We start from the raw sequence: 13,625 nt of genomic DNA, 5'->3' as shown, positions 1-13,625 counted from the left end.
TTTGAACATACAGCTTTCCCATATGAGAGCTATTTTGCATACCTTCTGCCGGGAAGCAATGCAAAAATATTCCCTACTAGTTGGATTATTGTAAGCACAAGTGATTTTTTTTTCTTTAAGAGGTATAACTTTAAAAAGAAGGGCCTGCAAACCCAGAGTTGTTTCTTCACTGTTATGTTTGCTTTATTTTAACTGTCCAGAATAAAAAATGTGCATGCACAAAATAATTTGGAGAAAATATTGATCATATGAATCTAAAATAAGAAATGAGGCAACCGTGCAAATACACATGATTAAATAGGTCCTATGTGTACAGCTCATGGGCAGATCTAAGTGTTCATGGTTAGAGCTACCCCACATCTACCAAGAAGAGGAGGCAGCAAATGTGAAGTAACACACTGTCATGCAGGGTTTTTTTTTCCATACAGTAGCAATTAGTAAAAGTATATTACTTACTGATATGAATGCAGATCTTCCACCTCATGGCCATCTGGGGCCAGAGGATTGGAGAACAGCTCACCTAGAATAAAAATAAATAAAAGATTAGCATAAAAAAATGCAGAATTACATATTTTTCAAATTTTTAATAGACAATATTCAGAGTGCATACAACAGAAAAGCCTCCCCTTCCCGTATGCCCAACACACAATGCTGAGGAGTCTAAAGGCCCATCTACACTATAGACTAAAGTTGACAGAATGGGCGGCCATCAGCGGAATTGACCGACAGTCTGTGAATGGGAGCCTCACGGCAATGTTGGGGGAGAGCAGGATCCAGCCCGTTGGATTTCCAAAGGCCGATCCTTCTGTTCCTACTTGATAAAAGCTGCTGCTATATGAATTTTGGTAGCAGCTCTCTCATGGAAAAGATCGGAACGCTTGGCTGAGCCTTTCTTTGGGAGGGGAGTTTTGGGGGCTAGGGTGTAGGGGGGGAATCAATAAAGATAGCTGTCCACTAAATGATTCTCAAACCCACAGCTATCTAATATAAATGCAGACCACAACAGCCTCTTAAGAGGGGTTATCCGCGACTTTGCTTATTTTTTGCATGGGGCTAAGAGTTGCAAAATGTCCGCCACTTCATTCTGGTGACCGCACCTGCTGACGATTCTGCGGATCCTTTTGACATCACGTTGACACAGCAGCTTCTTCACTTCCACTCTGTTCTGTCAACGGGCCATCACAATGTCATGCTGAGACAGCCACCTCCCCTCTGCTTAACTGCGGGGAGCCTGCTGTTACTCAGCATGACGTCAGCAGTGAAGCCCCATGAACAGAGCAGACTGGAAGAGGAAGAGTGACAATGTTGATGTGAGGTCAAATGAAGACAGAAATTCACCACCTGAGCCAGCAGAGACCATCACCGAACAGAACAGGCAGGTAGTTAGGAACTACCAGCTTGTAAGTGCTTTGTCAAGACGAAAATAATAAGCAAAGTTGTGGATAATCCCTTTAAATCTTGCATAGTCCTGCATCTCAACATATTTCCATAGTCAAAATTGACATGTGAACAACAGATATCAGAAATGTATTATCTACAAAGCAAAATGCATACACATTCTAGGGTCCCAAACACACAGATAGCTGTTGGGTGAATGACTCTTCAGCTGACAACTATCTCTCTCGACTACCCCTTACACACAAATGTTCGACTCAGCCGAATACTCCTGTGTTCTCTATGACAAAGCCAACTAAACTCTTGTCAAGAGAACAAATCGGCCTTTGTAAATTCTACATGGCAAAGTATTCTGTCCCAACTTTTGGCCAATTCCACTGGTATCGGGGGATTTGGCCAACTTTAATGTGTATGGGGACCTAAACACAATCTAAAGAAAAAAACAACTATAGTAATATGACATGAATACAAGTACCAGTTAGCAGCCATCTCCCCTATCAGCTATACCAGTAGCCTTCCTTGAAAGAGTGTTGTCGTGACCAGTACAGGGAAATCTAATCAAAGCACCCAAAGCTTTTCAAATCTGTGTGGTGACCATCTCTTTTTGGGTCATTCCATATCAAGTGATCCAAATATGAATATTTTTTTTACCTTACGTCTTTAGATTTTTTTTATTTTTTGTTTTTATGAAGTACAACTTTAGTTAATTACAAATTAAAAGTTTAGAATTTTTTTCTTCATCAGTTAATTTTTTACAGATTTTTAAAGTTTTGAAAAAGCATGGATTTTGGCCTGGTATGGCTTTACATTTTGTATCATATCTCGGGCTAGAATTAAGATATAGAGGTGGGAGAGGCATCATTTTTCTCAGAACGGTACCGGCTTTCATTTGATATGCCACAAGACTATGTTTCTTTATATTTTGTTTTGGAGAAATCAAATTAAAAATTTTGATGCGCAATTCTGAAAAAAACGTATGTTTTAAAATTGTGAAAACATGCATGTGGGTTACTTGTGTCCTTGTTTACATTTGTACAGGGATTCAACTTGGGATCTATCACATTTGTATTTTTTTTTAAGCCTTGAATCATCTGATTTTATGTTTGTGTGAGTTTCTTCCTTTTTTCTTTTCAAATTACAACTTGCTGCATTCAACATTTATATGTAACAATAAAGAAACACAAAAAACAAAGTGCCAGAATAAATGCATCTTAGGCTACTTTAACACTAGCATCGTACTCGGCCCGTCGCAGTGCGTCGAGCCGACGTACCGACGCTAGCGTTGTTTGCGCTGCACAACGGGTGCAGCGGATGCAGATTTTCAGCGCATCCGCTGCCCCATTGTGAGGTGTGGGGAGGAGGGGGCGGAGTTCCGGCTGCGCATGCGCGGTCGGAAAAGACGTTCCCGACGTACCAAAAAACGTTGCAAGCAACGTTTTTTTGCTGCCGACGGTCCGCCACAACACGACGCAACCGTCGCACGACGGTTGCGACGTGTCAATGCGTCGCCAATGTTAGTCTATGGAGAAAAAACGCATCCTGCAAGCACTTTTGCAGGATGCGTTTTTTGACCAAAACGATGCATTGCGACGGAGGACAAAAAACGCCAGTGTGAAAGTACCCTTAATCATCATAACTACTTGCTCAGCATTTTCAACCTGAATTCATTGAACAAGCCAAAAGATAAAAGGTGATCACATCCTCAAGTGTGATTCTCTAAATACAGTCTGATCCTAATTATATGTTAAAAACAAGATTAAAAGAGCCGATATTTCTACCACCTATTTATACATGGAACAATTTTTTTTCTACTATATCACTAAACATCTCATTTCTGAAGTGTTTAAGAAGAATAGTCCAGTAGTTAAATCCTCGTTCTATAAAATATGAACTAATCAAACAATTAATAGTAGGTTTTTACACTGGCCTTCTATCATCAATGTGTCCCTTCTAGTGGATGAAATGTCATCTTGCCCATAAGCGCTAACTAGCAATGGCTGTTTCCTTCTGTCAGAGTATGTGCGGCTGTCATGGTGCTCGGCTCCACCTGAGTCATATCTGTTTTTTGTTCACTTTTACAATGTCTGATTTTCTTGGATACACAAAGGACGGCGCTGGACCAGAAGGTGCAGAAAAGTCACTTCTACGTCTTCATTTTCACAATCTTTGGAGAGTCCAGTAGCCGCCACCAGCGCCGATCATATTCACAGGTCACATAGCCAGTTGTGTCATCCATTGCCGATCTTGTGCCGCCTTCTACCACGTCATGGACGTCACTGTCTTTATTTCCACTACATGGGATGACAGTCCGGTATTGCTGAGTCCCTGTGATGGGTTCTGCTTCCTGTAACCGATATAACAAACTCTCCTCCTGCTCTTTGTAGTCCTGGTTTGTACAACACATGAACTGGATGTTAAGAATATTTTTCTCCCTCCATTTGAGGAGTTGCCTGGGTGATAAGATTTGGTGTGAATACGGCCTCTGGAGTGGAGGCCCGAACTGCCGGCCTGTCATCTGCTCTGCAGTCACCGTCTACCCCTGGTCATTCTCAGCCCTAACAAAGCTTCTCCTCTGTCCTCTCCTGCTTCTAATACTCTGTAACATAATAAATAATACCGTAATATCTAGCAATCATGGATTATTTGGTAAATATAGACCTCACACTGTTAGACCACAAGCTGAGCAGATCTGAAATCAAGATTTTTGAACTGACACTGTAATAGTTTTATTTTTAAAAATATGATCCCATCACGATCCCAGCTTGTATTTTGGTACAGATGTGAATAGGAGCATAGCAGGCACATGTGCAGTTTTTGAAATTTTTAAATTAAACGTTTTTTTCGGAAATGCGTTTTAAAGTTTTGCGCTTGCGTTCGCATAGGTAAAATATTATCAAAGATACTCTTGTGACATATCTGGTGAAAGCCTGTACAATTCTGAGTAGAATGGTGTTTATTTTGTTTCTCTATCTCTTTTCTAGCCTGAGTTATGGGGAGAAATGTAAAGGCAGGCAACACCGAAATTCGCACTTTTTCCGAACTTTGAAAATCAATAAAAAATAAAAAAAAAAATCTAGAATTTTTTTCTTCTTCACATTTTGCATTTTCTGACACACTATTACCAAATAACAAAATCTCAAAAGAATTAAAAATATAGTGGTAAAAATCATTGGTTCACTTGACATGGAATGACCCTTTTGAAAACACATTTCTCTAATCATAAATTTGTATTAACTCTTGTTATTAGCTACAATTACCATGGTGTTCTGGTAGAAAGCTGGCAGACATGTTAATAGTTTGCAAATGCTAAAAAAAAATAAAAATGGAATCCCCCATCTTGATTTCTTGAGCTCCCTTTGCAATTGCCGACCAATGACGTCCTAGATGTTCGGAATGGGAGACAAGTCTGGAGACGCTGCAGGCCATGGTAGCACATTTAGGCCACCATGCAGGCTGCTCACAGTAGGATGAGTAACATGCGGCCTGGCGTTGAGTTGAAAAACGACTACTGTGAAACTTTGAAGAAATTGTGAAATCACTGACCAAATCATTGCAACGGTGAGATATTAGTCTACCTGGAATGAAGACTAGAAGTGTCCGGCCATCGTACATTATGCCATCGCACACCATTATCCTGGAAGTAGGACGGACGTGATGTTCCCTAGTAAAGGCCTCTTCATGATGTCGCCCATGTAGTCTCCAGACCAATCTCTGAAGTGTGACTTATCGCTGCAAACACCACGAGAGACACCCCATGAAATGGCCTTCACAAAGGAACGCCTCACCCATCCAACTCATGGCATTATAGCGTGGGAAGACATAATGTACAGTATGGTCCCAGTTGTACGACAATTTCTTCAAAATGTCCCAGAAGCCGTTTATCAACACCACCCCAGGCTGCGCAGCCAGCAGGACCTACATGTGCTACCACGGTCTGCAGCATCTCCAGACTTGTCTCCCACTGATCACATGTGGGAGGTCATTGGTCTACAATTATAACGGACGGTGCCAGCAGCGGATCTTGATGACTTGCCCAAGTGCATTCAGCCCCGAAGCTGTAAGGGCCGGGATGTCTGTGTGTGGCACTCATACTTGATACTGAATAAGTCAAGATGTTTTTATAGAGATTGTTTCCATTATTCACCACTGGCAGATCAGTAACGTTCCCAGAGTTCCTGCACTGTGAGGCGTGCACACATCTCTGGTCCTGTTAGTTCAGGCCACCGGACACCGCAGCCACAACGTGGACAAGGACATTCCACAGTGTAAACCTTTATTAGGGAAAATACCCCAAGTCACAGAGGAATATTCCACCTGAATATCATAGTAAAGCAAATAAGGCAGCACACTGTAGCGCTGAAACATGCAAACATGAAAATTGAACTGCATTACTGCACTAGAAATATGAAAAATGAGAGCGTTTAGCGCATAAAAAAGGCCAATTTTATGTGTACCTGGTAGCCACTTTACGGCATCTCTCTTATACCAGGTCCTACGATTTCCTTCCTCACTGAGAATAAACGTCTCCATGTGAATGGGTGCCTATGAAAACCTCTTATGAGACTACTATTCTCTCTCTGTGGAGGGGTACTGGACCTGCTGTAATTAAAACACCTGTGACTAGGAGGCGGAGTGCTCGGTCAGAAGGCTAAATAATACATTTGAAAAAACTAGAAATATGAAAATATATTAGCACCTGTTCATACTTAGTCTATGTTTGGATGCGACGGTCAGTTTTTTCAAATGTATTATTTTGCCTTCTGACCGAGCACTCCGCCTCCTAGTCACAGGTGTTTTAATTACAGCAGGTCCATTACCCCTCCTCAGAGAGAGAATGGTAGTCTCATAAGATGTTTTCATAGGCACCCATTCAATGGAGACGTTTATTCTCAGCGAGGTAGGCAAGCGTAGGACCTGGTATAAGAGAGATGCCGTAAAGTGGCTACCAGGTACACATAAAATTGGCCTTTTTTATGCGCTAAACGCTCTCATTTTTCATATTTCTAGTGCAGTATTGCAGTTCAGTTCTCATGTTTCATGTTTGCATGTCTTAGCGCTGCAGTGTGCTGCCTTTTTTTCTTGACTTTATATGAGTTGGTTACTCTAGGTTCAGCACCTGTTCACACTTAGGCTATGTATGGATGTGACGGTCAGTTTTTTCAAATTAATATCATAGTAAATACAGCCTGTAACAGACACTACTGACACCCCGGGCACCAGGGGACTTGTAGTTCCACACTATCAGAGCCCAGTGAGCTGAGCTTCTGAGGCCTCCGCCCCGCACTGGCCACATTACAGCCGTCACACAGACTTTATCACTCACCATCTCTTTCAGGCATCTTGTCTGCGACTCAGCCGCATAAACACCAAACCGGAAACAGGAAGCAGCGCAGATTTACCCACAAGCCCCCTGAACACTAACATTACTCGCACGTGACCGGAAGCGTGCTTGTATTGGCTGAGACGCCGGCAGAGGCAGCCGGAGATTGTTGAGCGCTGATTGGTCAGGACAGCCGTCGATTACTAACTTTCCCTAGCAGCGATTGGCTGCAGATGTGAGCGATAATCTAGGAAAGATGGCGGCCACCATAGTCAGAAACATCGGGTCAAAGCTGAGCAGGAACGTGAAGGAGATCAGGATTCACCTGTGTCAGAAGTCGGCGGGCAGCCAGGGGGTCAGGTGAGGAGGAAGAGTGCGGGTGGGTGTCCTAGCCAGCCAAGGGTCACCTTCCTGACAATGTCACTGGGAGACATGCTGGGACTTGTAGTTTTACACACCTCCGGACCAGGAAGCAAGGCAACAACAAAAGTGTTAGGTGTCCCTAAAATGGCTGCCAATATGACAGATACTTGTATTTACAACCTCCTGACCGTCTAGGACGATAATCCCCAAACATCAGGACCAGACCTGTCCTCAGCCGCCTCCAATAGAAAAGCCGCTCACAATTAGACCGGGCTGAGGGACAGCTCACGGGTTCCAAGAAAAAGGCTCTATGGGGAGCATGGTATTCTGGGAACATGGGTGCTATAGGTGGCAGACAGCCCCTTTAAATGTTTGTCAGCATAACTTTGTGTTATATCGTCACCTGTAAATAATAATAAACCATTTGGTGGGATGAGCTGAATTTTATTTTTATTTTTCCTCCAGAGATTTTGTGGAGCAGAACTATGTGACCCTGAAAAAGGCAAATCCAGAGTTTCCCATACTGATTAGAGAATGCTCTGAAGTGCAACCCAAACTGTGGGCAAGATACGGTGAGTGCTTAAGTAAGAGCCTCCAGTATAGTCTGTGCAGCGTGAAGGCCAGCAGGGATCCCCTGCGGCAAAACACATGAGGTGGTAATGCTGGATGTCCATCGGCAATATGCACCACCAGCACTTATGTAATTAAGTGCACAGCAGAGGGTGGTGTGCTTTTTATGAATGAGAATGTGTAAACCTCTTTTAAGTCTCTTAAAGAGAATCTTTCACCAGGTTTTCGCTACCTCATCTGAGAAGTATCCATATTTATGGGTAGAGACTCTAATTCTAGTGATGCTTCACTTAGTTTACTGAGTGCTACAGTTTTAATAAAATCAGTTTTCTCTGCTGCAGATCTAGCAGTTCTCTGAATGCTGAGCTCTGTATAACCCCACCCACACCACTGATTGGCAGATTTCTGTATGCACAGCGCATAGGCAGAAAGCTATCAATCAATGATGGGGGCGTGGTTGGACTACATGGCAGTAGGTTTACTAGTCCTCATATAGTAATCTTATGCTAGTTTAAAAAAAAAAAAAACGATTTTATCAAAACTACAGCAAGGGATACGATAAGTGATATATCACTGGAATCAGAGTCTCAGCTCCTATAACATGTTGCTCTCAAATTGCATGGCTAAAACTTGGTGACATTAATTTGTGTTACATTTTTAGTTATTCTGCTTCATCTTATGATATTTTTTAGATTTTGGGAAAGAAGTGAGCATTCCCCTTCACAATCAGTCTGCTGACCAAGTAGCCAAAGCCCTGGAGTCAGCTGTAAACAGCAAGCAATGAAGTTCTACTCAACTCATCTACAGGAAATAAAGAAGTGTCCGCCCTGATGAAAAGTGAAGCAGTAGAGTTAATGATCATCTATGGGACTGTGCTTAGCGTGAAAAGAGAAATGCATCCACCATACATTTATTATTACTAAAATATGAACACTTACTATTATTAATGTGGTCTGAATAAAAAGTGTCTGGAAAGTACACAGTGCTGCAACTCTGATTTTCCATCTCATGGATGAAACTCCTTCTCATCCTTCTCTGATTTTCCATCTCATCATCCTTTTATCTACAAGTAGATAAAGCAGAAATTAGTTATACAGGACATAGCAGAAGGATCCTTAACCCCTTCATGACCTTGGACGAATCCATATATCCTGGTTGGGAAGGGGTTCCCGACCTAGGACCTATGATATGTCCTGACGATCGTGTGGGCAAAGAAGCTGCGCCCGCTCGATCACTGCCAGCAGCTCGGCTAACATGACAGCTTTGATCCAGCTCTCCCAGGCAGGAGCGGTGCCCTCACTGCCCCCGGCTGTTTAACCACCTAAATGCCGCAATCGATATCAATCGCAACATTAGGGAGGGGGCTCCCTCTCCTGTCCGATCGTCGCCCCCACAATGTTATCACAAGGGCCCGATCGTTGCAATGGTGACCCGGATCACCAAGCCATTGGAAACCTGATTGACCAGGCTCAGACCAAACTTTTTCTAGTTAGTATAGTAGTTAAATATTTCACATGGAACCCACGGTGTTTAATTTTTATGGATAGTAAAATCCTCCCAGTGGAAGAGATCTGTAGCAACATCCTTGGTGAACTGGTGAAGGTATGCTCCTTGGCGTACGAAAGATGGAGTGCACCAAGAGCCTCCCACCTCTGGACGTGCTTCTCCTTCAAGGTGCCCTAGTCCTGTAGTACTCCAAGTTCTCATGGTGGGCTAATTTTTGTCACGCTGTTTTTGTTTTACATTGAAAGGATCAGCAAGTGCCAAACTTGAGCAAATATTGGGTTTTGGTTACAATATTGTTGTTTTGGTAGTTAAAGGGAACCTGTCACCCCCCAGGGCCTATTAAGGTAAAAGAGCCACCTTCAGCATCACTAAGGCTGCATTCTGTGAAGGTGGCTCTTATGTTTATTATCCCTAGGAACGCTGAAATAATGAGTTTTATAAATTTCCCACCATACCTCTATTGAGTCAGGGAGGTATATTTTCTCCCCTGACTCAACCGGTCAAGAGGTATGGGCCACGAGCAAAAGAAACAATAAGCACCAAAAGACAAACTACCACCCTAAACCAATGATTTGCGGGTTAAGAATAAAGCAGTCAGTCCTAAGAATTAAAAAAACAAGAACAAATTCCTCATTATATAAACCAAATGTGTGTGTCACCCAAAGCTCCATCAGGGGACAAGCAACATTTACAGACTCTTTTTTCACATTAGTTTGAGGGTTGGTTTACTGCACAATAATGTTTGTATTTCTTATCATTATTTTTTCATTACTTTTTATTTTTGTCATTTACTATATTTATCATTTGCTCTCTCCGTTCTCTTCAGCTGCTTCTTTTTCATATCTTCCTTTGCTTTTCACTGATTCCTTCCTTTTATTTTTGATCCTGTTTTCCTCAGTGCAATGGCCACTGTGTCACCTAAGTCGCATCACTGTCATGTGACCCCCATGCATCTACTTAACGTCCATCTTGTTTACCAGTGTGGTCTTGCTAGTGGCCACGTGCTAAGCTCATTCAGTCATGTTTTATTCCTGCACATGCTCTGGCCTCTTTTTTTTTTTTTTTTCAGGCGAGACACGCACTTATCAACAACTCAGACACACATGCTTTGATTTTGTAAGTCCGCCTGTGCAACATAATTATGTGTTTCTCCGATTGGTCTCCCTGTGCGTAAATATTCTGTGACATCAACCACCCCTGATGAAGCCGTGTGTGAAACGCACGTTGGATCCAGATATTGGGACATTTGAGTGATTCAATGTATATTCTTATGACTGGCTGCTGTTGGTTTTCATGGTTCTTGTATATACAGCTGAAACTAGAAGTTTACACGCAATATATATATAAAAAGACACATCTGCATGTTGTTCTCATCATCTGACATGAAATCAGAATAAAACTTTCCCGCTTTAGGTCTATTAGGATTACCATAATTATAAATATTTGCCAAATTCCAGAATGAGAGGGAGAATGTTTTAACACATTTTTATTACTTACTGCACAGTCAAAAGTTCCATACACTGAGATTACTATGCCTTTAAACAATTCTGGACTGCCCATATGATGAGGTCATGTGTTTGGAAGCTTCTGATTTTTGCAGAAGAGTGATTTTTTTTTTTTTTTAACCCAAGCGATTTCCTAACGTTTCCACCCGAGCCCAGGTCTGTCTCAAATTCGCAAATGTAAGTCGCAGCAGAGATAAGCTGGAGATGCGCTGGTACCTCGTATACAGCAGTGCGCTTCTGATGAGAAGGTAAGTGGACGTGGCCATCATACGAATAGCCTGATGACACAGGCCCCATTGATGCTACCAAGCAACCCACTACCACCAATGTATTCACTTACACATTTACCTTCTCATCGGAAGCTCACTGCTATATACGAGGTTTTTTGTCTGTCTTCTGTCATTTATCACTGTAGTGAACTTGTGTAGAGAATAATAAAAAATATATATTTTGAAGGAACCCTCACGAGTGCGGCTGTATATTTTGTGCCTTAGTACTTGGGTCTGATCCCAGTCTAGCCAGCACCCCTACCTATTTTTTGAGTGCACATCTTTAAGACTATCCACTTTTTTCACATATACAGTGCCTGGCGAAAGTATTTGGCTCCCTGAAACTTTTCAAACTTTTCCCACATATCATGCTTCAAACATAAAGATACTAAATGTAAATTTTTGGTGAAGAATCAAGAACAAGTGGAACACAATTGTGAAGTTGAACGAAATTTATTGGTTATTTTAAATTTTTGTGGAAATTCAAAAACTGAAACGTGGGAGGTGTAATATTATTCGGCCCCTTTACTTTCAGTGCAGCAAACTCACTCCAGAAGTTCATTGTGGATCTCTGAATGATCCAATGTTGTTTTAAATGCCTAATGATGATAAATATAATCCACCTGTGTGTAATCAAGTCTCAACGCACCTGCTCTGTGATAGTCTCAGGATTCTGTTTGAAGCACAGAGAGCATCATGAAGACCAAGGAACACAACAGGCAGGTCCATGATACTGTTGTGGAGAAGTTTAAAGCCGGGTTTGGATACAAAATGATTTCCAAAACTTTAAACATCCCAAGGAGCACTGTGCAAGTGATCACATTGAAATGGAAGGAGTATCATACCACTGCAAATCTACCAAGACACGGCCGTCCCTCTAAACTTTCATCTCAAACAAGGAGAAGACTCATCAGAGATGCAGCCAAGAGGCCCATGATCACTCTGGATGAACTGCAGAGATCTACAGCTGAGGTGGGACAGTCTGTGCATAGGACAACAATCAGTCGTACACTGCATAAATCTGGCCTTTATGGAAGAGTGGCAAGAAGAAAGCCATTTCTCAAAGATATCCATAAAAAGTGTTGTTTAAAGTTTGCAACAAGCCACCTGGGAGACACACCAAACATGTGGAAGAAGGTGCTCTGGTCAGATGAAACCAGAATCAAACTTTCTCTAGTCACCTTCCACGACAGTCACCTTGGAGGATGTCTCCCCACCCTAATGGGGGACAGGAACACAAAGAGGTTAAATAACCCTCCCCTTCCTGCTAACTCCAGTGTTTTTCCTGTCCCCCAGTGGGGCATGAAGAGGTCCTGCAGGTGCTATCGTGACCGGAGCACCTGATCTCTCTTACCACAGGGCAGCCGAGGTCGGGCGGTGATCCTCTCCTCCTCCATCTTTGCGATGGACTCGGACCCTCCTTTCCCGCCCCTCCCGCGCCTCTGTCAGGGGCAAAGCAGGGTGGTGTCGTGCTGCCGGGGTCCTCGCTGAGCTCCTCGGCGTCCTCCCTCTCCGGCGTCCGTGTGGAGTTCGGGTTCGCGCGCGCCGGATGTGACGTCAGCGTACTTCCGGTTTGCGGCCTGGGGCTCCGCGCCGGAACGCACGCTGTCTCCTGCGTTCCATGAGGTCGGTGGCCACCGGGTGGAATCGCCAACAGGATAGAGTCGTTTCAAGCCTCCCTATGGACCGAAGGGGGAGAAGCACATAATACACTGGGGACCTCGATACCTTCATATCCTGGTCTAGGCCTCCAGGTAAGACGCTGTCACCCTATATCTCTGTGACTGTATACAGCTTGCCCATGGATGGCGACAAACCCTCTGCTACATCTGCAGATCCCAGCGTTCACCCTCCTGCCGTGAGTAGCTGGGCTGGTCCCTTTACTGTTCAGGACATGTTTGAATGGTCACTTAGTATACCTCTCTCTCTTCTAGGGAGAAAAGGTCTCTGCCCCAAAGAGTAAACCTAGCCGCAAATGTGTTTTTGGCTCCCAGCTACCCTCCGCCTATAAGACCCTGTGTCAACCCTGTATGGATGACATCGTACGTGCTGAACAGCCCTCCCTCCTGGACAGCATTAAAAGCTTGATTAAACAGGAGGTACAATCCTCCTTGGTGGCCTTCTCTCAACCTCAAGTGTCGCATCCTCCTCCTCCTAAAAAGAGGAAAATGGCCCCAGTTGATACTGATTCTGACTCGGGTGAGGTCCATTCCTCTGAGTCAGGCGGTAATTGGGAGAATGAGGGCTCCAAATCCGCCCCTAAAGCTGATGGGAAAAAATATTACTTTTACTCTGAGGATATGGATGAGCTGGTCTCCATAGTAAGAAGCACCATGGGGGTTGAGGAAGTGGAGGAAAAACATTCCGTGCAGGATGTAATGTTTGGGGGTCTAAAACCCAAGCCTAAAAAAGGGTTCCCTATACATGAAAATGTTCAAAATCTCATTTTCCAAGAGTGGGCTTCCCCAGAGAATGGCCTTAATGTCCCTTCAGACTTTAAAAACCGGTTTCCCTTGGAGGGTGATAATTCAATTTGGGAAGTTCCCAAAGTGGACGTTCAGGTCTCTAAAGTCACCAAAAAGACGTCCCTCCCATTTGAGGACTCTTCTCAATTAAAAGATCCAATGGATCGAAAAATAGAGAGCGTTCGTGTGGCCGCACGGTCCCTAGTTCTCTCGAACTCAGCCAGGAGAGCTC

General features: G+C 43.4%; 2 protein-coding genes across 2 annotated transcripts in view; one reads left to right on the top strand and one right to left on the bottom strand.

The window, feature by feature from the left end:
* Positions 1–6,890, bottom strand: part of IK (IK cytokine) — a 48,366-nt gene extending 41,476 nt beyond the window's left edge. The window contains exons 1-2 of the mRNA XM_077266132.1: positions 6,719–6,890; positions 457–520 (exon numbers count right to left, since the gene is read on the bottom strand). Of these exons, the coding sequence (XP_077122247.1) occupies positions 457–520; positions 6,719–6,734 (80 nt within the window). The 5' untranslated portion in view covers positions 6,735–6,890. The remainder of the gene's footprint in view (positions 1–456; positions 521–6,718) is intronic.
* On the top strand, positions 6,887–8,626 carry NDUFA2 (NADH:ubiquinone oxidoreductase subunit A2). The gene is made up of 3 exons (XM_077266134.1): positions 6,887–7,075; positions 7,544–7,650; positions 8,341–8,626. The coding sequence occupies exons 1-3, from the start codon at positions 6,972–6,974 to the stop codon at positions 8,430–8,432; spliced, it is 303 nt and encodes a 100-aa protein (XP_077122249.1). The 5' UTR covers positions 6,887–6,971; the 3' UTR covers positions 8,433–8,626.
* The last annotated feature ends 4,999 nt before the right edge of the window (positions 8,627–13,625 follow it).

This window comes from Ranitomeya variabilis, chromosome 5 (genome assembly GCF_051348905.1).
Source record: "Ranitomeya variabilis isolate aRanVar5 chromosome 5, aRanVar5.hap1, whole genome shotgun sequence".
Taxonomy (NCBI): Eukaryota; Metazoa; Chordata; class Amphibia; order Anura; family Dendrobatidae; genus Ranitomeya; species Ranitomeya variabilis.
The sequence above is the reverse complement of the archived record's forward strand: the minus strand, read 5'-3'. Positions and strand labels throughout refer to the sequence as shown.

Bases quoted from the DNA above. Each gene is read 5' to 3' on its own strand.
- NDUFA2 (XM_077266134.1), top strand. From the start codon at position 6,972: ATGGCGGCCACCATAGTCAGAAACATCGGGTCAAAGCTGAGCAGGAAC. The intron at 7,076-7,543 runs GTGAGGAGGAAG...TTTTTCCTCCAG, and splicing joins GCGGGCAGCCAGGGGGTCAG to AGATTTTGTGGAGCAGAACT. The intron at 7,651-8,340 runs GTGAGTGCTTAA...GATATTTTTTAG, and splicing joins CAAACTGTGGGCAAGATACG to ATTTTGGGAAAGAAGTGAGC.